This window comes from Falco peregrinus, chromosome 4 (genome assembly GCF_023634155.1).
Source record: "Falco peregrinus isolate bFalPer1 chromosome 4, bFalPer1.pri, whole genome shotgun sequence".
In the NCBI taxonomy this organism is placed as follows: domain Eukaryota; kingdom Metazoa; phylum Chordata; class Aves; order Falconiformes; family Falconidae; genus Falco; species Falco peregrinus.
Window position 1 is genome coordinate 41,603,537 of NC_073724.1, and position 21,733 is coordinate 41,625,269.

Sequence of the window (21,733 nt, forward strand, 5' to 3'; positions counted from 1 at the left end):
ACAGTGCCAAGTTTCATCACTGGTAAATTTCTTCCCCCGTTTGTTGTTGTTTTTTTTCTCCTCCTCTCCTTTATTAAGGAAACCAAGCTACGTATGGGAAAGACAGTCTTGTTGAAACGCATTTGGGCATCAACACCTGATCCCAAGATGCCGGTTTGCAGACACGGTCTGGGCCTGCAGGAAGGCAGGGATGCGGAGCTGCCTCTCGGATCACACAGGCCATTGCCAGGGTCACATTCTGCCGACAAGCACTGTGATCAAGCCAGAATTTGGACCTATCACACTTAAAACCCGATACTTAATTTTCATTACTCTCCCTACAAGTATGGAAGGGCACACTGGAAAATTGTATTGGCTTTCATAAAATTTGTCTTGATTACCTAAAAGCTTACTATAGCTCAAGCAAAATGACTAATGCAAGTAGAACAGAGCCTTATCTCATATACAGGAACTGGTGCTCCACTACCCTCGGTCTGGTCTCCTCTCAAGGCTCCTGCACTTTCTAAAACACTTCTGTGAAGTTTTTGTCTTCAGAAACATTTTGAACACAAAGAATAAAAATAACATGTTTCTAAGCTGTTGTTCTAAAAGGCCACAGTTTCTCTATATTCTGTGTTTTGGAATACAGTAAACCCAAGAGACAAACACAAATTCAGAGGTCAAGTTAGCCAACTTCATAAAACAGCACAACCCCTACTTTCTAGACTACAAGGCTACTGCTGCAACAATTCCAGAATGATTACAGCCTGTCTGCTGTAGGTCATATACTTCAGGAAAATATGGTCTTTCAAAAGGCATGCAAAGATGACACATATATGAAAAACAGTAAAATGGATTAAAAATGGATTTAAAAGTAACAATTATACTATAGGTTAGATAACATGATTGTGTTTTTCATGTTTGCTTCAGCACTTCAGTTTTACAAGTATCCCAAGATGGATTTTTGCCTTCTTCCTGCACTACTACTTCCCTACCCAGCTATGCCTCCTCCTTCCACCCAGGGGAAGGAAGCCTGCTTTCGACCACGGTAGGAGGAGGCAGCAGAGGGGTGAAGAATGACGAGCAATTCCAAATCCCATCACAGTACCACCGACCATCTTCCACAAGCATCACTCCAACCCAGCCGTACCTTCACACCTCTGAGACACTGAAACATTGGCATGACCTTACCATTGGCATGGTAAGGGGGAACCAGCAACTGAAGATATTTTTAAACATTTTACTGTAAATAGAACATAGCAAAGTGATTTGCTTTTCTTAAGTAGCAAGTGCATCTTTATATACTGAAACTCTACAAACTAACTGTATGTGTTTGTCATATATTTGGGACTTATTTTTTTCTTCAGCAGTTTTTAGTTTTTCATCTTCATACCTCTCCTCTATTCCAAAAGTGGAAAGTAAACAGAAAACAAATCCAGAAAAACAGAACATGCTGGGGAAAAAAATTCTAGCTCATTGTTATTATACACATCGCAGTATCTTCACTAACAAAGCCCTTACACAACATGTGGCTTGGAAGTATTACAAGCACAGATACAGTTCTTTGTATTCAGGACCTCACTGTCGTTACCAGCCAATTCTCACACCAATTCACAAGAAACAACGAAATCAAGTTTCAGATTTTAATATGTTAATAAACAACATTTTTAAAAAAACAAGACAAGAAAGGGCTTTTGTCAGAAAAAGAAACATCTGTAACATATCCTCTTACAGTTTAAGTTACATTATTGAGTTGGTAATTTCCAAACAAATTTTTACTACAGTATCTCCAGATCATTAACTAACCTCTGCAAAAGTTGTACAGCCCAGTATTTGTTGCTATGGGTGTACCATCCTCATAAACTTCATCAGGTTTGGAAGTTACAGAACGAAGAAAACAGTGTTCCAGTAATATGTATGTATTAAAACCAAGTAAAACAACATTGAAAGTCAGTTGAAAGCAGTATGTAGACCTCCAATTTACAATTATTTAAAAAAAAAAAAAAGGGGTGGGGGTGGGGGGGAAGTCTTAAGTATGACAAGACTGCATTACAAAACTCATAATAGTTAATCTATGTACAATGCATTTTTAATACAGAATGCACTTCTTCAAGCCATACTCCTAACTTCACTGATACAAGAAAACATTTTTTTTCTTACTTGAAATCAGGAATAATAAAAAAAAAGAAATCAATTAATCAAAAAACCAATGCTGTCAAGTTGTGGCCAAAGGGTACACCAAACACACCATGGATGGCACTTTGTCTACCCTACATTTCCCTCACTAACTCACATGTAACCCCATCCACACTGTTAAGAAGAGCTAAATTACGCCACTATGAGGGCCACTCGTTCTCAGTGAATACCACTGCTTAAAATTACTGTCTTGGGTTCTCTCCCTCTCACAAAGAGTAACTAAGAACTAAAATTGTCTTTACGAACTTCTTGCATAAGAAAATCACTGTCAGAATCCAAGTCTTCTTCATCTGCTGATGTTTCTTCCGCCAGACGTTTCATGCCCCGCTGTTGCGAAATGGCCAATGCATATTTAATATTGTAGATATTCCATTCACAGCTGTAAAAATAGACAAGAACATGTCAGAAACAAGATTCCATTTTCCTCCTAAAATAAAAACACCTCTAAAAGAACACCACTTCAGAAGTTCTAATACCACACTATCATCCCCCACATTACACTTTTGTACAGGGTTTTGATTTCAACTTTTAAATATAGTGATACATACAGTTTTGAAACATCTTCAAAATGACGTTGGATGCTTTTCTGAAGGAACTGAATCACAGGGAGCAGCTTCACTGACCTTGAATGGAGAAAACAGGCAGTTTGCAGTGCCATTTGTATTTTCATGTGGAAATCTAAAACTTTTCTATGCTTTCAACATTTTTATGTTACCATTTCAACACAAATGTTTCAAGATAATATTAAATAAACAAAAGCTCTTTGCTTTTGACTTTGCCCTCAATGATTATACCCAATACAAGTAGTATCTCACCGGAAATAAATTTTTTCTAATGTTCACACTGCAACTCAAAATACTAATTCTGCTTGCTGCTGTGATGACAGTTCCTTCCAGGAACTACAAAACTTTCTGAACAAGGAAGACTTTGTCTTAAATCACTCTCTTCTACTTCAACAGCCAACAAAAGGAGAGAATTTGTTCTAGTCGTATCAGTAACTGAAACATCAATACCCACGCTGAAGCAAGAGTTACATGATACACTTTTTAACCTGCAGGACTCCTTTTTGGATTACTTGCATTTTGCCCATTTTAAATTTCTAAATTTGCCTGTTTGTGTTTCCCATAGTCTATAAACTCTGTACTATGGGTGAGCTGAATGTAATTCACAGACCAGGCCCAGGTAGTTGAAAAGAACTATGTAGGAAAACAGAGTACTAACAAGATAAGAACGCATACTATAATCACAAGTCTATAAAAATGCAGTCAGTACCTGCACATTCTTTTTCAGTTGTATTTTAATACGCACAATTGTTTAAAAAGACAATTGCCAAAATCCTACCATCACTCTTGAAATCTTTATGCATTTATAGGCTAAGCATGCTATGCAAAGTTTTACCTGTAACATTTGAAAAATGCTTTTGCACTTTATCCTCACCAATCCTACTATGCATTCCAAGTCTATCATAGGCACCTGTCAGAACCACAGAATCACTTAGGTTGCAAAAGACCTGTAAGACCATCGAGTCCAAACTGTAACTTTTACTGTTAGTAAAGTAGTTGTAAAAATTAAGTAGTTTTAGTTGTTGTATACACATTATATAGAATGTCAGTAAATGTTAAGTAAAAACTTTAAACTGACAGGTAAATAAATTTTAAAATGCTGACTTTCACAGGGTCTCACCTTGTTTTCAGTTTCTGTCCATGCAGCATGAGCAACTTATGAGCCCAAGTAAGATAAAATTCTAAATGACAAGATATCTCAAAAGCAGAGGCCAGGAACTCCAATACTTTCTCCACGTACAGGTCTGGGAGCGATGAGCAAACAACATCAACTGTGCAAAAAAGGAAAAAAGCCCATAGACACAAGAGCTGAATTATTATGTGGAATAACATAAAAGAGACCACAGGAAAGCATAAGGGGAAGAAGAAAGCACTATCTTGGCAACTATTTGGTATTTAATACTGTATATTTTGGGGTACACTACCATAGTCTCCCAGGGGACAAGTCTTTCCTCTTTGAGCCTTCCAATCACTACTGTATTTAAAAAGCAAGAACCTAACTGCACACCCCCACCTCAAGTTCTCCCTTCCTAACAGAATACTCTCCCTACCAGCTCTTCTTCTGAACTTTTACTTTCACCCTTTACTCCTCTTTTTGTGTGACTAGACTTCACTGAAATCTTGTTGCTTCTGACTTTACATTAATTTATCTAAGAAAAGATAGCCAAGTCACCTGCTCACAGAGGAAGTGTCTAAATGCTGTTAACAATCGCACAGCACAAAGAAGCATAATTTATAAGCATTCAAAATAACCTCACATGTAACTATGATGACCTCATTATATATAATCCTCTCTCAAAAATAACCAACTCCTATTCTCTGCAGTCACCCCAACTGGCCTATGTAACATTCAACTGTGAAAAAAAGATTTTCACTTTTAAAGAAACAGGCACACATTCATTCTGTTAGCAGCAGGTTACAACGCTTGACATTTCCATGCCTCATCCTCTGCTTCTGAGGTTTTGGTGCCTGCCTACTTACCCAGTCCTGCCTGTACACGGAGTTTTGGTTAACATCAGTAAAAGAAAACTAAGTGTTGCCAGACAGAGGCAAACACCGTTATGCAACCTAGGTATGCAAAAGATGACTCACTCTGACATGCATAATTATCAGGCTTGCTGCCTAGAGAATAAAGAAAGAAAATCCTCCAAAGGACCTTTTATGTTTTACAAATGAAACACTGGAAGGAAATTATGTCCTTTCACTGCGGTAACAGTGAGGTAAAGCTAAGAAAATACACTTTAAAGTTACTATGACAGAACTGTTAATGGAGTTACAAAGTTAAGTAGAATACACTACTGGAAGATTATTTTTAAGGTCGTGTCTACCATAAATAGCTAATGAATGTGAACACTGCTTATCAAAATGATGAAAAGGGTGCTAGAGAATGACTTCAGTAAATGTTCTCCAAAGCTAAGTGACATCTTAGCTGTTCCTTTTGTTTCGGTCGTCACAATTATGAAAGCAGTTCTGTCTTGTCAGAAAGAGCTTGGACTAACTAATAATGATTGGTTTGTGTGAACACAGCCCTCTATAAGGGCCACATTCACGTTCATTTACAGGGATGAATTTAACACTATAAACTAAAGGAACAAAACTTCTAAGAGCTGACAGTTACAAAGTGGCTTCAAATTTTTGCAGTCCAAAGCAAGACTAATTTAGAGTGGCTGGCACACAGCTTTACCCAGTTGAGTACAGACCATTTCCAAGGATGGAGACTCCACTGAGTCCCTTGTCAACCCGCTGCAGTATTTGACTACCCCCAACATAATACTATTGGTTTTAATATCTAGTTGGAATTTCCCGTGTTGCCTCTCGTTGTATCCTTGTGCAACTCCAAGTCTGGTTCTGCATTCTTTCTAACATTCACTTAGGCACTTGAAGACAGTAAAAATATTCCCCACCTCTTTAAAGACTGAACAAACCCAGCTCTCTTAAGCTGCTCCTCAGCTGTCATGCACTTTGGCCCTCCAATCATTCTCCAAGCCCTCCACCAGATGCTTCAGAGTATCAATGCCTGTCTTTCCTGTTGAGCCCAAAACTAGTCACAGTACTCCTGACACGGTCTCACAGATGCTCAACAAAGAAGACTAACCACTTTCCTCAAATTGCTGACTACATACTTGATAGTACAGCCCAGCATCAGTTAACTGCCTTCATCACAAGGCACACTGCTAACTCATGTTAAACTTTCTGTGCACCTCTAGAACATCAGCTGCTTCTGAGAACTGGCATCCAAAAACTTTACCTGTATATCCAGACCTAATTAAATTCCACGTTCGGAAGTCACTAGATGAGCATGCAGTAGACTGGTAAAATTAAAACATAAGCCAACACTAAGAAGTCTAGGTTTTTTTACAAAAAAACCATCCCCTCCTCTTTAGTCTCTTCACCTACAGTAGAAAGTTCTTAAATGTCAACATTATCCTCCTCAACCCACACCTCCAAGAGCTAAACTCCACCCTTTACGCCTCAACTTACTTGGCATACACACCTCTGCTTATAGCTAGCTCAGCCAAATTTCATGGAAGATCCACTCACCTTCGTTGCTAGGTACAGCCTCCATGACCTCCTGAATTAATTTCTTTTCGTTCAGCTTGAAGGCCATGATGATAGCCATAGTGTATTCCTTCTGATGCAGTGTTTTGTGTATATTGCTGGGTGTAATATCAATATCCAGCTCAAAAGGATCAAAAATTAGCCCAGAGTCCAGTGAATAAATAAGAAGACCCTCTGTGGTGGTGGCTGCCCAGCTTCGTCCTAGAAGAGAATAACAGTATTTAAGAGCAAAGCTGAGTTTTCTAGGATGGAAACAGAAAAGTAATGTTATACAGATGACTCCTCATTGTTTACAAGAAGTGGTTAAGACCAAAAGCCATGCATCATTTATCAACCTGTCAGCAATAACAATGCTTGTAAAAATACTAGCTGAAAGTGATGCACACTTGAGGTTTCCTAGTTACCCACTATAAAGGAAACTAGATTACAAACCTAGTAGCACCATGTAACATCTGGAGAGACCATCTCCAAGGCATCTGTACTTCATTATTACACCTCCAATGCTCTACTCTTTTGCTTTTTATATGGAATAAAAAAAATCCTACATTAATTGTCAATACTCACCTGTAGGAGAGAATCGCAGGCAAGTCACTCTTATTTCTGGTTTAAAGTGTCGATAACTCATGTCACCTAAAAGAGAAGTTCAGTGGTAATTTCATATATTCACCAAAAGTTCACAGTCTAGTTATCAACTCTAACTATGCTGTTATTATTATACTGAAAAATAATGCTGACCATGCCAAAACCTGGCAGAGTTAAAGACAGGGTTAAGTAAGGGACAGCTCATGCCCAAGAGATCCTATAGTTAAAGTGGTGGGACTGAATTTTGCTCTTTGAAAATTCAATCAGGACTGCTGGGTTCCACAGCCAGGAGACCACAGTACCTCCCTCTTTCCTGTTGCTTCTACCACGCAAAAGGATCCACCCCTACATCAGCTGAACACTTGTGTAACAGAACCCTGTGGCTACAGAACATTCAGGCAATGCTAACTTTAAAACTGAGCTGAACAATTCAAACCCTTCTTATCTGGAATTGACTCGAAGTCAAAGGTTTTGGTCCACACAACTGGTAACAAGACAGCAAAGCCAAAAGCTGTACCTCTTTTTACTCCGGGAAGAGGAATGGCAACATCATCTTCACCTCCAGCCCCTTCATCAATCAGAGCCATGCTGCCAAATTCAGTCATTTTTCTCCGATCCAAGTACTCCTAGAAAAACACGTAAGTTCCATTCACTGCACTGAATCTTCTCTCAAACCTCTGAAAATTCTCCATAACATTCTGGAGTTATCTAGTGATTAGTTCCTTGCACTTTCTTCCAAAAGCTTCTCCAAAATCATGGAGAAAAATGACAATTTCACAACAGCAGGCAACAGCGTCCAACCACAGATGAGAATCAGGCTGCCTCAGAACAGCACAGCTCAGTTTAGACTGTGGTTTCACATTATCATGACGTTGCTCTACTTGATAGATGCACCGTTTCCTCAGATACCCACTCCTCCTTCCCTTCAGGTTCCATAGCTGCACTGTGCTAATGTAAGGGCTGTGCAGCCAGACAGCTACACAAACCATGTTTTACAGACCTCCCTGCCCCCCATTTCTACACACCCATCCCCTCCAGGATTCTTCCATCTGGCTCACTTCTACTATCCTCTTTTAAGCCACATGTTGAGCTACACTAGCACAACAGAGGGCAGCAGAGAAATGAAGGCTGCTTCCCAAACCACTGTTGTCAAAGAAATATACTTGGAACCACAGTCAAATACAGCCTGACATGAACGCTGGTACAATCATCCTTTCAGGTGAGGGGATGTTAAAAAGGGGTTACTGGAATTTTTTCCTTCTGATGCTTTTCACTGTTTACTTTAAAAGGAATTTAATTTTGCATTTGGCAATATTCAGAAACCCGTGATTCTAAAGGTCAGTGATGTTCTGTGTCTGCAATAAAATCTTTCACTTCTTTGCTAACACAAGCAACTGACACCCAGGGAAAGTTAGCTCAGTACACAATATTGGTAATTTAAATTTTCAATTTTAATTTAAGTGCCAACTGACTTAACCATGTATAGGAGTTCTTCTGCTCATTCAACACAAAGACACCACAACCTGGCAAGACTAGTTAGCTGAGAATCAGGAATTAATTTTGTTTTCTGAGAAGTACTTACTTACCCCTTTCCTGCACAAAACCAAGAAAATGAAACTGCTTAACGAAACATTCATGAATCCTGCTTAACGATATGTTATACCAAACCCAAAGTCTTACAGGGGTGGGGGAATGAAAAAAACCTGACTCCTGTGGTCACATACCTCCATTGCGTCTAAAGAAAAGTTGCATGAGATTTCAAATTTTTTCATAAGAATCTGTTCCTTGACATTATATATACAGACAAATTTTGACAATCCACCTGCCAGAATAGACTGACCATCTGCCGAGTAACACAGAGTAGTAAAAGATCTAGTAATAAAAAAAGAGAAAGCAGTTAATTTCACCGCCACATCCAAGCTAAAAGACATGACTACAGCATAAAGACACAGAAGAAAAACCATTCCATGGAGAAAGAGGAGAACTTCATTCACACAACATGTATTTAACACACAAAACCATTCACCACAAATACTTGGGGCTTTACTATCAATCACAAACAGTTTAGAACTTCAACAGCTTTTTGAAGTACTTCCATACTTCTGATTCTGAGTTGCAGTTCCAGGAATGAGCTCTCAACTACACCCTACAAAACGCTAAGGATGGTCAGAAGAGCTAGAGAAAAAACAAAGTCATGGCATGTTTCAAAGAGCCGGTTGACAGCTCACCACCAAAAAACTACTTTTTTTCCAAAAAGTCATTGTTTCCTTTTTTCATTTTGTTCAGAGAGGTAGCAATATGAAAAAAAAAAAAGGGCTCAAGGGAAAAAGAGAAGAATGAAACACATGACTTTACACTTGACATTACACTTTTTGACAGGACACAAATTCAACTTGCCTTTAAACATTACTTCACATGCATAGTAACATGAAATAAAACCCACAGCATATTTAGATTTTTTAGAAAAATGTCACAGTTTCTACACACTAATAGTTACATACTAGTACCTACACAACAAGATAACCACCTAAAAACCTGTCACATTCAGCAAATGAACAACTTGTCATGAGAAGCTTACTATTATGCTGGCAACTCAAACCTATAACTGACAACAAGAATACAAGCTCAGAATGATGCTGATCCGTGGGTTAACACAGCAAGAGACAAAAAGAATCCTTCCAGATATCAAGTCAGGCAGTCTTTTAAATTCCAGCATCAAGATCACAGCACTTGAACAGCAGACACACTCTGAAACCTTCATGTAAAAAACAAAATATAAAGAAACAATTCCAAAGCAAGCCAGTGTGGCACCCTCTTTTCACTGCAATCTCATTCACTTACTTTCCCTTGGCTGCTTGTTTGGCAGTTATTTTATCAAGCTCCTTCCTCCCCATCTGAAGATCATGCCTTCCCTCAATTGAGCCAGTTTGTACTGCATTTTCATGATCCCAAAATGTTATCTGTCCATTCAAAGCAGCAACTGCAAGCTCCTTGCCATCAGGACGGAAAGCAACAACAAGAACTGAAAAGAATTTAATTAACGGTTAAATATGCAGTCAGATATGTTTTCAAAGAAAATACCCTCTACTTTTCTAGGATCTCATCTCAACTACCAAAAGAAGCTTAAGAGTAACAAGTACCTGCTTTTTCTCTGGACAGCATACAAGTTTTTAGCTAATTATAAAGCTAGAGCTAGTATTAAATAAAAAAAAGATTTCTTACACTGTTAATCAAGTACTACAGGACTACCTCAACTTTCAGTTTTCATTACCAAGAATGAGTGAGTCTGTATTTGACATGTTCTGTTGTTCATTCTTGAAATATAATTGATAATATTTTTATATTTGATGTAAGATGAAATGAAGTTACCATCTGAGTTCAGTATTAGCGTCTCCTTAGTTCTCCAGCTGTCTAACATGTCCCATAACTTGACAGTTTTATCCCAAGAGGCACTAGCTAGAACACACTTCATGGGGTTAAAGGACAAACTGCTGATGGGGCCCTCATGACCTGCTAAGACCTAATAAAAGAAGAAAAGATAACATGGAATTAGGTGAAAAAACCTGAAATTCATGTAATCTGCATTCAGTAAACTCTACATACAGCAATGAAACCATGCCTAACTTGTCCACACATGCCTGAGGTGACTTTTGGACATTTGGCATGATACATACCAGCGATGTCAACTTTTAATTTTCAGAAGTTTTAAAGCATTTCACAGAAGTACTACGGCTGCATAGGCATCTGCAACCACTCCTATGCATACAGAGCCTCTTTAGAGACCATGACTTAGGAAAACTGCGCTCCCCCCACCCCAGCTTATCAGAACAATCAGACCAACTGTGAAAAAGCACAGAAAGAATTCAAGATGTCCTGCAGCTGAAAACATTTAAGGAAAAATGCTTATAAAAACAGTGAATAAGAGTAATACAGATTCTTACGGCATGGAGCTCCTTCTCCTCTCAAAATAAATCAAAGAAAGTAACTGCACTCAAGTATACTCTGAGTTACTATAGTGATGTATATTCAATAGCTATGCCAAATTATATACATGAATTGCTGAGTTCATCTACTTGTACAAGATGCACAATAATGCTTAAAAATTAAACAGCAAATGACTTTGATTTGCTCAGAAGTACTGGGTCCCTCTTTTATTACGTTCATGCTGAAAATAAATCATTTCAAAATAGCAGCAAGATGGTGGCGATTTAACTTAATATTCTCACTTTACACAATAAAAACCTTCTACATAATCATGCCCCTGCTCTGCTCCAGCAAAACTGTCCACAAAATCTCTATCAATCTTAAAGCATGTACAATTTCTTCATTGCCTGCAGAAAATATGTAGAAAAGAACATCTCTGAACAACTACAGCATGGAAGACTCTCATACGCTCATATGACAGCTCGGCACTGTTGGTATAACTTCACCAGCCAGAAAGAGCTCATCACTCAAAAATTCTATAAACTATTTCCCACACAAATCCAGGATAGCCTCCATAAAATAAATAAAAAATTGCTGAGAGTTACATAGTGTCACTCTGGTTCTTGAATATAAATATAACAGAAAAATATAAACACAAAACCAAACAAAACCCCTAGAAATAAAACCCCACGTTCTGTTAAAACCCTCCAACTAATCCCAAAGTTACTTAGTAACGTCATGATCTACATTAAATTCAAGTCCTCTGATATTGTAAGTCCTTACATCTAGCAGCCTCCCACTCTGCATTGACCAGATGAATATTTCGAAGGAATCCTGGGAACCAGCTGACACAATCTCTCCACTGGAATCCACAGCTAAACAAGAGAACTGACTTGGTCGTGGAGATGTAAAGGTACGGAAATTGCGGTATCTGTTGTAAATACGAAAATAAATTATGAAGACATCTTAGGTAAATTTAAACACGTTTTACAAATATATTTGTAAATAAAAATAAAAAAGGATTTCATTATACTTGTAAAGTCTTTTAAGCTACCTATAGAAAAAATATTCTTTGTATAAAATTAGATGCAATGCCTCAGCATGATTCCAAGATTCAAAAAAGGTATCAACAACTCTGCAGAAGTAACAGCCAAACCCACTCAAACAGAAGAGCTTTCTTCTATTACATAGCATATGTGCGTTCTTTAGGAAACGTGGGCTTGTTTACATATCCTGTTCTGTATGCAGTTATATGACAATGGCTCAACCAATAAAACCATGGCAAACTTTGTTAGCTACCTTCTCCCCATTTGAGTAGAGCCAAACAATAACCTTACTGGATTTCCAGCCTCTCTGGGAAAAGTTCTTACAGAATTTTCTTCACAGGAACTGGATGGAGTGACAGGAATCCTTATGACTTATCTCAATTTGAATGAAAGGCTGAATCAAAAAATGAATAAAGCAGCACTCACATTTGTGCAAATGGAAACAAGCAATCAGCAGTCTGCTGTGATTTTCACACAGTTGGGGTGTGAAAGCTGAAGACTAAATGAGACACAAAAGCTTTTATAAGGAGTCACCTGTGTAAATCGAAGGCACGCACTGTTCCATCTAGGGAAGCACTCAGAATGACATAACCATTGGAAGTAAAAGTTACAGCAGTTATACCACTGGTATGTTCTGTAAAAGTGACAAAACAAAAGCTGCTTGAAGTGTTCCACACTTTCACCTGCAAAAGACAAGAAAAGACTTCTTAGAATCTCCATCATCAATTCAGACAGAAAGGGTATGGCAGCAAAATAGCAAAGAAAAGTTGACCTACAACTCTGCAACAGTATAAAGGAGTTTAGCAAGGAATTCTGTGAAAGTGAGGCAAACAGGCCACAGCTTATCATTAAACCCCTAAAGATACATATACAACATGAAAATCTAACTGGAGATTGACAAAAAGATCTTGAAGTTAATTTTCAAGGAAAGCTATAGCACTTGGGGAGCATTTTGGGCTACAAAGATTTGTGCTGTCTATGGATAGGACAAGTATCAAATTCAAAACCAACTGTGAAGCCATTCCAGAAGTTACATTGAGATGATATATCAATATTCTCCCTGCCAACCAAAAATGTTATGCATTTAGCTATCAGAAGTTTAAGACTTCTGGGATTTGGTCAGTTTGGGCAGAAACCATGAAGTGGCAAGTCTTTTCCTGACATTCAGTTCTGGTAGGAAATACAATACTATCTTTGTCCCATTTACGTGCCGAGATTGTGGGATTACTCTACAAAACATCTTTACAAAAAGGGTACCTGTACATGTAGTTCATCATTTCAATACAAGTCATCCATGAGAAGCTAATTTTTCTTTTAAATAATAAGCTTCTGCAATGGCACATTTCAGAAAAATCTGTTTAGTAGGAGTTGTACTTTTATAAATAATGTGAAATTAATTTCACATAAAAACCAATTACTAAAGGGGTATGAATATGGGTGACTGAAGTTCTCTCAACCTGAAAGGTCATGGAACCACCACAAGCATACATAAATTAACATTTGATGAATTAGACCTTTTTGTGTTTATGGTGACTGCATCGATAATAATTAAAAAATCATCTGCTAAAAAGCATAAGTGATGCAATTTGCAAAGGATACCAGTAATAATAAATCAAAATATATACGCTCTAAAGAGAAAATTCAAAACATTTAGGAAAAGTGAAGACAAAAAACTATTAGTCTATATTAAGAAAAAAAATGTATCAGGTACAGTAATGGTTTTGTACATAAAATGAAAATCCAAGCTGCTTACTATGCCATTAAGACTTAAGTACACATTTCAGTAATACTGCCTTACTCACTTTCCCATCCTCCCCTCCAGTTACTATGTACTGTCCATCTGGAGAATACGCTAATGAAACCATGCTGTTGAAATGTCCCTGCTGCTTCAGCACGTAGGACTCACTCTGCCATTCCCACACCAGGAGCTGACCCAAACCTGTAAATGCAGAAGTATTAATCAGTATTTTGAATACAATAATCCTGCAAATGCAAGCCAGAAAAGACCTAACTGCAAGCACCATAAAAATCCAAAAATGTTGATGCAGACAGGTTGCACTACACATCTATCGATCTTAATAAAAGCCCTTTCCCTTTAAGTTCAAGGCAACTTTCCTCAACAACCAGGTGCTGTTACTTGGATTAACATTCTGAGTATTACAACAGCAATGTTATCGACCAGCTGATAAATGAGATGGAAAGAAAAGCAGGGCTGCATATAGAAGTTGAATCTTGGTTACCATGCAAATCATTATTGGATCGAGTGGGAATGCTGGAACATCCAGGCAGCTTTGTAAAATGGCACACGCAACAAGTGGCAAAGGAAAAGAGACTGGACCCAGAATGAAAGTATATTATAAAGTGCAAGGGATATGGGCTTTATCCTAATTCTGCTAAGTTTTCATATATGAAACATACTTTTTCCTTTGTCAACAAAATATTTTCCTAAATCACAAGAATTTTGTAAGGATAAATTAATAAAGGATACTTGCATTACTATATTTAGACACTAGAGAGATGAGACTATAAATTATTAACAAAACTTTAACATTTGGGGTCAAGACTAGTAAGAGGATTTGGGGCTTGCATGCCCACAACATTCCTAATTTTTCCATGAAACAGACAAAAAAAAATTACAAACCTGAACATCCAAAGGCAATCCAGTCCCCCGTACAGTTGATAGAAACAGAAGCTATCCTTTGGTCTGAAATACTGAAGAGAATTACCCAATAAACAAACTCGCTTTTTCACGCATTGTGTGATAAAACTTCAAATCTAGGGTTTATTACCTCTGTTCAAGCAAGTTCTTTGATTACTGAACTTCTGTATCACTGTAACATCACAAGTTGCAGACAAATTCTTTCCTTTATTATACTTAGAATCATGAAACAGACAATACAGCCTTATTCAGAATGAAGACAACATATCTATATCTCAAAGATATACTTGATAGCAAAGAATAAAACCCCCTACATTCAAGAAATAAAAAATATTTCTTCTGTACAGGGAAATGATGCATTCCTTCACTAGCATCATACAGGGATGGAAAAGAACTATGGGTTTATTTTTTAACTTAGAGACAATTTACAGATAATTTTACACAATTTTTTTCCAGGTATTTTCTCAATTTTCTATAAAGTAACTGAAAACAAAGTCCACTGCACAGTGTTGAAGAAATCTAAGGCCCACAACTAACTGCTCAGAAGTTCTTCATTCAGATCTCACTTTTCCATAATAAGCTGTGGAATGGAGTTGTATGGTATTTATTACAAAAGTCTAACTATGATTCTGCCTTTACAGATACTAAATAGATACTCATGTTTTAAGATTTTCATGCTTTGATTGTAACAGTTGGACTTGATGATCACAAAGGTCTTTTCCAACCTAAGTAATTCTACAATTCTTCATCCTTCACTACTAAACATGGTATGTTCTTAGTCAAACAAACAAGAAACCTCCCCCCAAAAATGTACACACGCCCCACACACACCCCAAATCAAACCAAGTAACAATGACAACCCCATACCTCACCTCAAGGAGTGGATCAGATTGAAATCCGGAAGCTCATGGAGGTGAAAGATTCCAGAGGCAAAACCAGTGACTAAAAGGTGTGTCTTCTTGTGATAGGCTGCACATGTCAGGTTATTAAAATCTCCCTCTTTATTGAAAAAATACCTGGTATCAAAGAAATAAGAAAGAAGGAAAGCAAATGTGACAGAGAAGTATGTTGTTAGAGCTGCATTTCAGTATAGGTCAAGTATTTTGATCAAGGTATCCTACAATAAAACTAAAAAGCAGTAGTTCCAGGAACTCCTAAAGATACACATACTTGACATAGCCAATGGAAGCTAACTCTCTTCTGCTCAATGTGTACAGCTTCTACAGTAATCTCATTATCAGAAGTGACATCTGATCACATGCAATAAAAGGACCAAAAGTTAACCTCAGAGGAACAGCACTGTGCATTTCCTTTCCATCATCTAATACCAGTATGGATGGCTCTCATGAATTCACTGGCTATCCCTCTGCATGTGGTCCTTTTACAAAATAAGGAATTGAAGCAATAGTTGTAAATACTGTACGTCTAGTGAAGACGGTCTTCTCGGTTTCTCTGTAGCTCTAGCTCTCACAGGAATTAAACAGGTAAGTACCACATGACAAATAAAAGAGCATCTAACATTATCCAACAGTTGTACACTCCAAATACCTCCAGTATGGAAGTGATGTTCACTAAGGCTAATTCCAACCGAGGGTGGGGTAGGGTGCGCTATGTCTCCTTCACAGTCAGAGACTGAGCACAGAAACCTGATGTTCGGTGTCCCAGTCGGCCCCTACATGCATCCCATCTCTCCCTCCCTCCACTGACAAGAGATTGCCTAAAAACGTTATCCTTCTTCACGCAAAGCTAAATGTTGTGACCATCCTGAAGCTGGATTATACTTTATAAGTCACATCCTAGTCTCAAGAGCAGCAGCTGAGGGAACTGGGATTGTTTAGTCTGGAGGAAATGCAGGGGGCTTCCTACTGCTCTCTACAACTAACTGAAAGGAGGCTGTAGGCAGGTGGGGGTAGGTCTCTCCTCCCAGGTAACTAGCTACAGGACAAGAGGAAATGTCCTCAAGTTATGCCAGGAGAGGTTTAATTGGATATTAGGAAAAATTTCTTCACTGAAAGGGTGGTCGAGCACTGGAACAGGTTGCCCAGGGAGGCAGTGGAATCAGCATTCCTGGAGGTGTTTAAAAAACGCATAGATGCAGTGCTTAGGGACATGGTTTAGTGGTGGACTTGGCAGTCCTGGGTTAATAGTTAGATGATTTCAAAGGTCTTTTCCAACCAAAATGATTCTATGAATCTATGATCTCCTTTGATGTGGAGAAATAGGGAGATCCTTCAGGAAGGCATCTTCAAGTAGTTCACCAAAAGAAGCTGATGAGCTACCTTTACCAAATGTTGCTGTTACTTCTTGAAGTCAATCAATCTCTTCCTGCAAGAACTCAAAGCCTCTAGACTTAAAATGACACTGTACAAAAATCTCATTACACTTTCTGAGTTTCAAACAACATGTACATCCTAAGTTGGTATTTCTTATACATTAAAATTACACTGAGTTGTTACGCTGAAGGTGAAGGGTATTGACCACCTGTCAAGGTAAAACAAATGTGTTCTCTACTGAAACTATTTAAAATGGGATCTATAGTAAATTATTACATCCTGGGCAAAGTTTTATACTGCTTTGAATGAGTGACAAAGGGTGAAAAAAGCCCAATATAGTAAATCCCTGTAACAACTCTTGTCCTTGGAAAACTTAAAAATCACTTACTTGGCAACGCGTGAATATTTAACCTTCTCTCTAGTCTCTTGTTCATTTGGATTGGCCTTTCCATGAATTTCTTCACCCTTCGGCTCTTCGAGAAACTCTTCATCATCTTTTGCTGCATTTTTTTCCCTACCTGCATCTTTAGGGGGTATGGGCTTCAGACCATCAAGCTCTGTATCACACTGCCACACACAGAGAGCTGCATCCTGGCTAATTGTGTACAGCTAGAATACAAACACACAAACATTAGGTAACGCCTGTGTTTCATACTCTGCTGTCTTGTTATGAATAGAATTACAGAAGGATTATCAAGTCAAATATTAGGATAATGCATTACTTAGTCCTCCAGAATTCAAGGTGCTTTGATCTGGAAAATTCACTTGCAAATTTTCACTTGAGAACTGGTGATTTACTTCACTTGCTCTCAAATAGTTTTTTAAAAGACCAAAAGCAATTTGATTACCAGTTAGTATTATACCTAATTAATTTTTTTATATTTTAAACTGTAACTTTATTGGAAAGCAATTTTAAGTAACTTACCCTCCTTCTAAAGCTTACTTCTTCATGGAATTGTAAACTCCACAGAGTTTACAGCAGAGAAGTTGAGAGACATGTTACTCAGGTATTTTTTAAATTCTGAGATATACTCAGAACAGTCAGCATCCTTATCTGTAGATAAGATTCTGCTTCAACTATTTTAATATTAAAATTCAAAAATGTTGTATGATTATACATACATCTAGACTGTCCTCTTCAAAAAAGCAGGCTACTATTACATCCTTATGCCCTCCAAGTGAGTAGTAGATCAAGTTTGCCCATCGTTCTGCTCCAAACACCCATGTAGACATGTCCTTGCTCCCTACTGCAAAACATCTACAAAAGAAAATGCAATTTCAATTAGAAAACTACTTTGCAAAACTCTTCACTGGGCGGAAAGCATTCTGAGCAGGAAGATACCAGTCACTACTTCAAAAGTGATTTTACACACACAGGAGTTGTAAACTGAGGTTGGCAACTCTAGCAAAGGTAGATGAGATTAAATACATACAAAAGGCCAGGCATGCTCACACACCTAAGATATGTTGCTTTTATGGATCATTAGGCATTTTCAAGCAAGAATCTATTGCTGATCCCCAGTATATGCATATTTTATACTTTTTAGTCTGACTAATGCTTCTTTTTAATTCAAGATAGAATGAGAAACAAAAGAGCCAAAAAGAACTTGTAAAGCTAGTACAATACTTTAGAGGAAAGATGGACTGTAACATGCATACAAATATTAACAACATGAGCAGGTACATAGTGCTTAACAACTCACTTGGAATCATCAGTCCAGTCAATACAAGTTGTTTCATCATAGGGACCGTAGTAAGTTTTGTCCAGGACAAATGCATTAAATTCTCGTTTCCTCCCAGGAGCATGGTACATAAGAGCAACATTGTCTTTTGTAATCACAAATTTCCTGTCATACATGGGGAAAAAGCATAACTGCACATAAAGCTGTTAAAGCAAACAATTGTTGAGTACAAGACTGCAATACAACAAAACAATGTTAACAGGTTTCTACGTTACTCATATATACATTAATAAATATGGATTGCCTTCAAATGAAAAACCAAAAATCATTTGCATATTGATAGTATCCCCCAACATAACGCATTGTAAGACAGAAAAACTTCAGTAAAAATCACTTATGTTGAATAATGAAATATTTATTTCTAATACCCATGAAGGAAGGAAAAGTTCAAACAATCAAAACAAGATATTCTATTTCAACCTCTCTTCACCTCCATATATTGGCCACTTTCAGAAACACAAAGATTCTGCACCCGTTACACATATTCTTTAATCTGGTCCTGTTGCCATTATAATTCCCTAACCCAGAACTGCGATTCCAACTTTCAAGCAAAAGCTCATTCAAGATCACTTTAAGTCAATCCAACTGAGGAATGCTGCTAAAAGGGGAACTTTTCCTCTCATCTTCGTAACCCTTCTAACATTAACACCACCTCACTTTGTATCTGTGACCATGCAGTTATAAGGGACGTGAAAAGCAGCACTTGATTCAGAGAATTGCCTTTCAGTAGTACACTTGTCTTAGACTAAACCAAGTCAGCAGTGAAACTCTGTACTGCCACAACTGCCATCACGCAATACTGTGGTTCCAATTGTTCCCCCCTTAAGAACAGATGATTCGCAGCACATCTGTTTCCAACAGTACCACCACAGACAGCATCTGTGACAGGCAATTTTCCTGCTGGTATCTGTTTCCAAGGCTTTGCTTTTTCTTGCCCTCTCAACTTTACAGATAAAGTGACCCTGATCAGTTCAAAATCTCCCCTATTTCATCAACAGGTATCATCCCCAGATTGGTCAGAATGGCTTCATAACTACAACTAGTTTATGGGGTAGTTTCTGTTGTTTTGTTCTAAAGCATACACACTTTACTTACTTGCCATCAGGGGAAAAGCTGACACTGTGAACTGGCTTGTGAAAATGAAAGTGATGTATCACACATTTCCCAATCAAACTGACAAGCAAGGCAGCTCCCTCTGTAAGGGCAGAAAAAGAAGGATCATGGAAATAGCCGAGTTCCCAAAGAAACCATTATGCCTAGCAAGCTTAGTTTCTTTCCTTAAATGGGAGGGAGGGCACACAGAAGTACTTCCTCAGAAACTTTTTTTCAAGATAGCGTGCTTATTAAGAATAAAAATACAATCAAACTTACAAGTCACTACCTAAAATCTCTAGGTAAGTTATTTTTCAGTTCTGTAGATAAACGTATCTTCCCCAGAAATTCTTAACATAATTTTTAAAGCAGAGCAATCCTAATTTGCATTAAGGTTGAATACGTAGCAATACAGACTTTCCCCTCTTAAGGTTGTATTTTTTATTTCATTCTTTTATAAAACAAAATGCCTCCTTTCTGAAAGTACCTTCATCTATTAGAATGGCCAGTCTTCCATCTGGAGAGAGCCCCACGCAGACAATATTAAGCCGTGTTGCCAATGGCAATGTCTCACACTTATTACTGCAAGAAAAAGATGAAACAGTAAATTAGGTACAAGGGTGTAAAAACAACAATCATCCTCGGTATCAATGAAATATGGCTTGATACCTATGTTAGAGCCACAGAATCAACTTAGATGCAGAAATCCCACATTTTCTTTAGCTGTCACAATCCCATAAACACCTACTATGTAAGAGATGGGCTCCTGACCAGAATACCGGCATCCCGAACGTCAATCACGATTCTGGCCTACCAGGAAAGGCAGACGATATTCTAGGCTTTGCCATACAGAAGAGGGAGTACAAGGCAGAAGCACACACGGAAACCGTACGACTAAATAAAAAAAATTTCCCCCTTTGTTTCCAAAACACGCCCTTACATACTTGCGCTGTTCTCCCCACAGACCTACGTACAGAAAATCCGCGCCGCGCACCACCTCGACAGTTTTTCTCCCAACTCCTAGCGCTGAACCAGAACCTTTCCAGGCCGTTTCAAAAGGCAAACCAACGTTCTAGCGAGCCCCGGCCGCCGCCGGCTGAAGGCCCGCCCGTGCCACGGGCGCCGTTCCCCGCCCCCACGCACGGCGGACGCGCGGCCCCGGCTGCCGCCATGCCGCCCCACCGCCCCCGGCCCGAGCCCCGCGGCCTCCCGCAAGCTCTACGCCCGCCCCCTCAAAACACCGTGCTGGCAGCACCGGGCCTGCCCCGCCCCGGCAGGCGCCAGCGCAGCGCTAGGCCGGCGGCCTGAGGCGGGCCGAGGGGCGAAGCAGACGCCAGGTCCCGCTTACTTCTTCAGGTCGAAGACAGAGATCCTGTTCCCGACGGGGCTGACGAGGGCGCTGCCGTCGCGGGTGAAGCTGAGGTTCCCGCGGCGGTACACAGTGCCCAGCAGGCCGGAGAACTGCGGGGGAGGCAGGGAAGAAGAGGAGGCGGTCAGAGGAGCGGGGCAGAGGGGCCCGTCCCACCCGGGCGGACGGCCGCCGCCGGGCACTCACCCGATACGCGAACTTCATGGCGGCGGCCCCGCGTGAGGACCGCGTGGAGCGGCCGGCGGCAGCGCAGAAGCGGGGACGGGGCGGTGCCGCGCAGGCGCCCGGTGCGGCGGCAGCTTCCCGCCAGGGGCGGGGGGGGCGGGGCGCGGCGGGGGGGGCGGGGCGCGGCGGGGGGGGCGGGGCGCGGCGGGGGGGGCGGGGCGCGGCGGGGGGGGCGGGGCGCGGCGGGGGGGGGGCGGGGCGCGGCGGGGGGGGGCGGGGCGCGGCGGGGGGGGCGGGGCGCGGCGCGGGGCGCGGCGGGGCGGCCGCGTCCCCGGCAGCGGCCCCGCCCCGCCCCGCGAGGCAGAGGTGGGGGGAGGTGCCGCCCGAAAGGCGGGCCCCGCGGCGGAGCCCGTGCGGCGGTACCGGTCTCCCCGCCTCCGCACGCGGTGCGTGGCACGGAGCGCGCGGCTCCCCGGCCTCCGCTGCCAGAGCCGTGGTCGCTTCTCCAGCCGGCCTCGTCCCTCCCCTCAGGACAGCGCGGCCGGGCCCGCGGCTCGCCCGGGGGAGCCGAGGCGGGGGCGGGAG

At 40.2% G+C, this 21,733-nt stretch overlaps 1 protein-coding gene across 1 annotated transcript; it reads right to left on the bottom strand.

The window, feature by feature from the left end:
* Positions 1-1,608: 1,608 nt before the first annotated feature.
* PWP2 (PWP2 small subunit processome component) lies at positions 1,609-21,293 on the bottom strand. The gene is made up of 21 exons (XM_055801896.1): positions 21,170-21,293; positions 20,963-21,075; positions 20,102-20,196; positions 19,618-19,717; positions 18,484-18,627; positions 17,903-18,038; positions 17,169-17,389; positions 15,380-15,523; positions 14,490-14,560; positions 13,651-13,787; positions 12,383-12,531; positions 11,586-11,733; positions 10,248-10,398; positions 9,720-9,900; positions 8,603-8,750; positions 7,396-7,504; positions 6,861-6,926; positions 6,279-6,497; positions 3,859-4,009; positions 2,724-2,798; positions 1,609-2,554 (listed from the first exon to the last, which is right to left on the bottom strand). Exons 1-21 carry the CDS (start codon positions 21,185-21,187, stop codon positions 2,395-2,397), a joined length of 2,736 nt encoding a protein of 911 aa, XP_055657871.1. The 5' UTR covers positions 21,188-21,293; the 3' UTR covers positions 1,609-2,394.
* Between the last annotated feature and the right edge of the window lie 440 nt (positions 21,294-21,733).

Excerpts from the sequence above, each read along its gene's own strand:
- PWP2 (XM_055801896.1), bottom strand. Across the intron at positions 13,788-14,489 it reads GATTGCCTTTGGATGTTCAG|GTTTGGGTCAGCTCCTGGTG; the intron begins GTTTGTAATTTT and ends CTGCATTTACAG. Across the intron at positions 2,555-2,723 it reads TTTGAAGATGTTTCAAAACT|CTGTGAATGGAATATCTACA; the intron begins GTATGTATCACT and ends CTATTTTTACAG.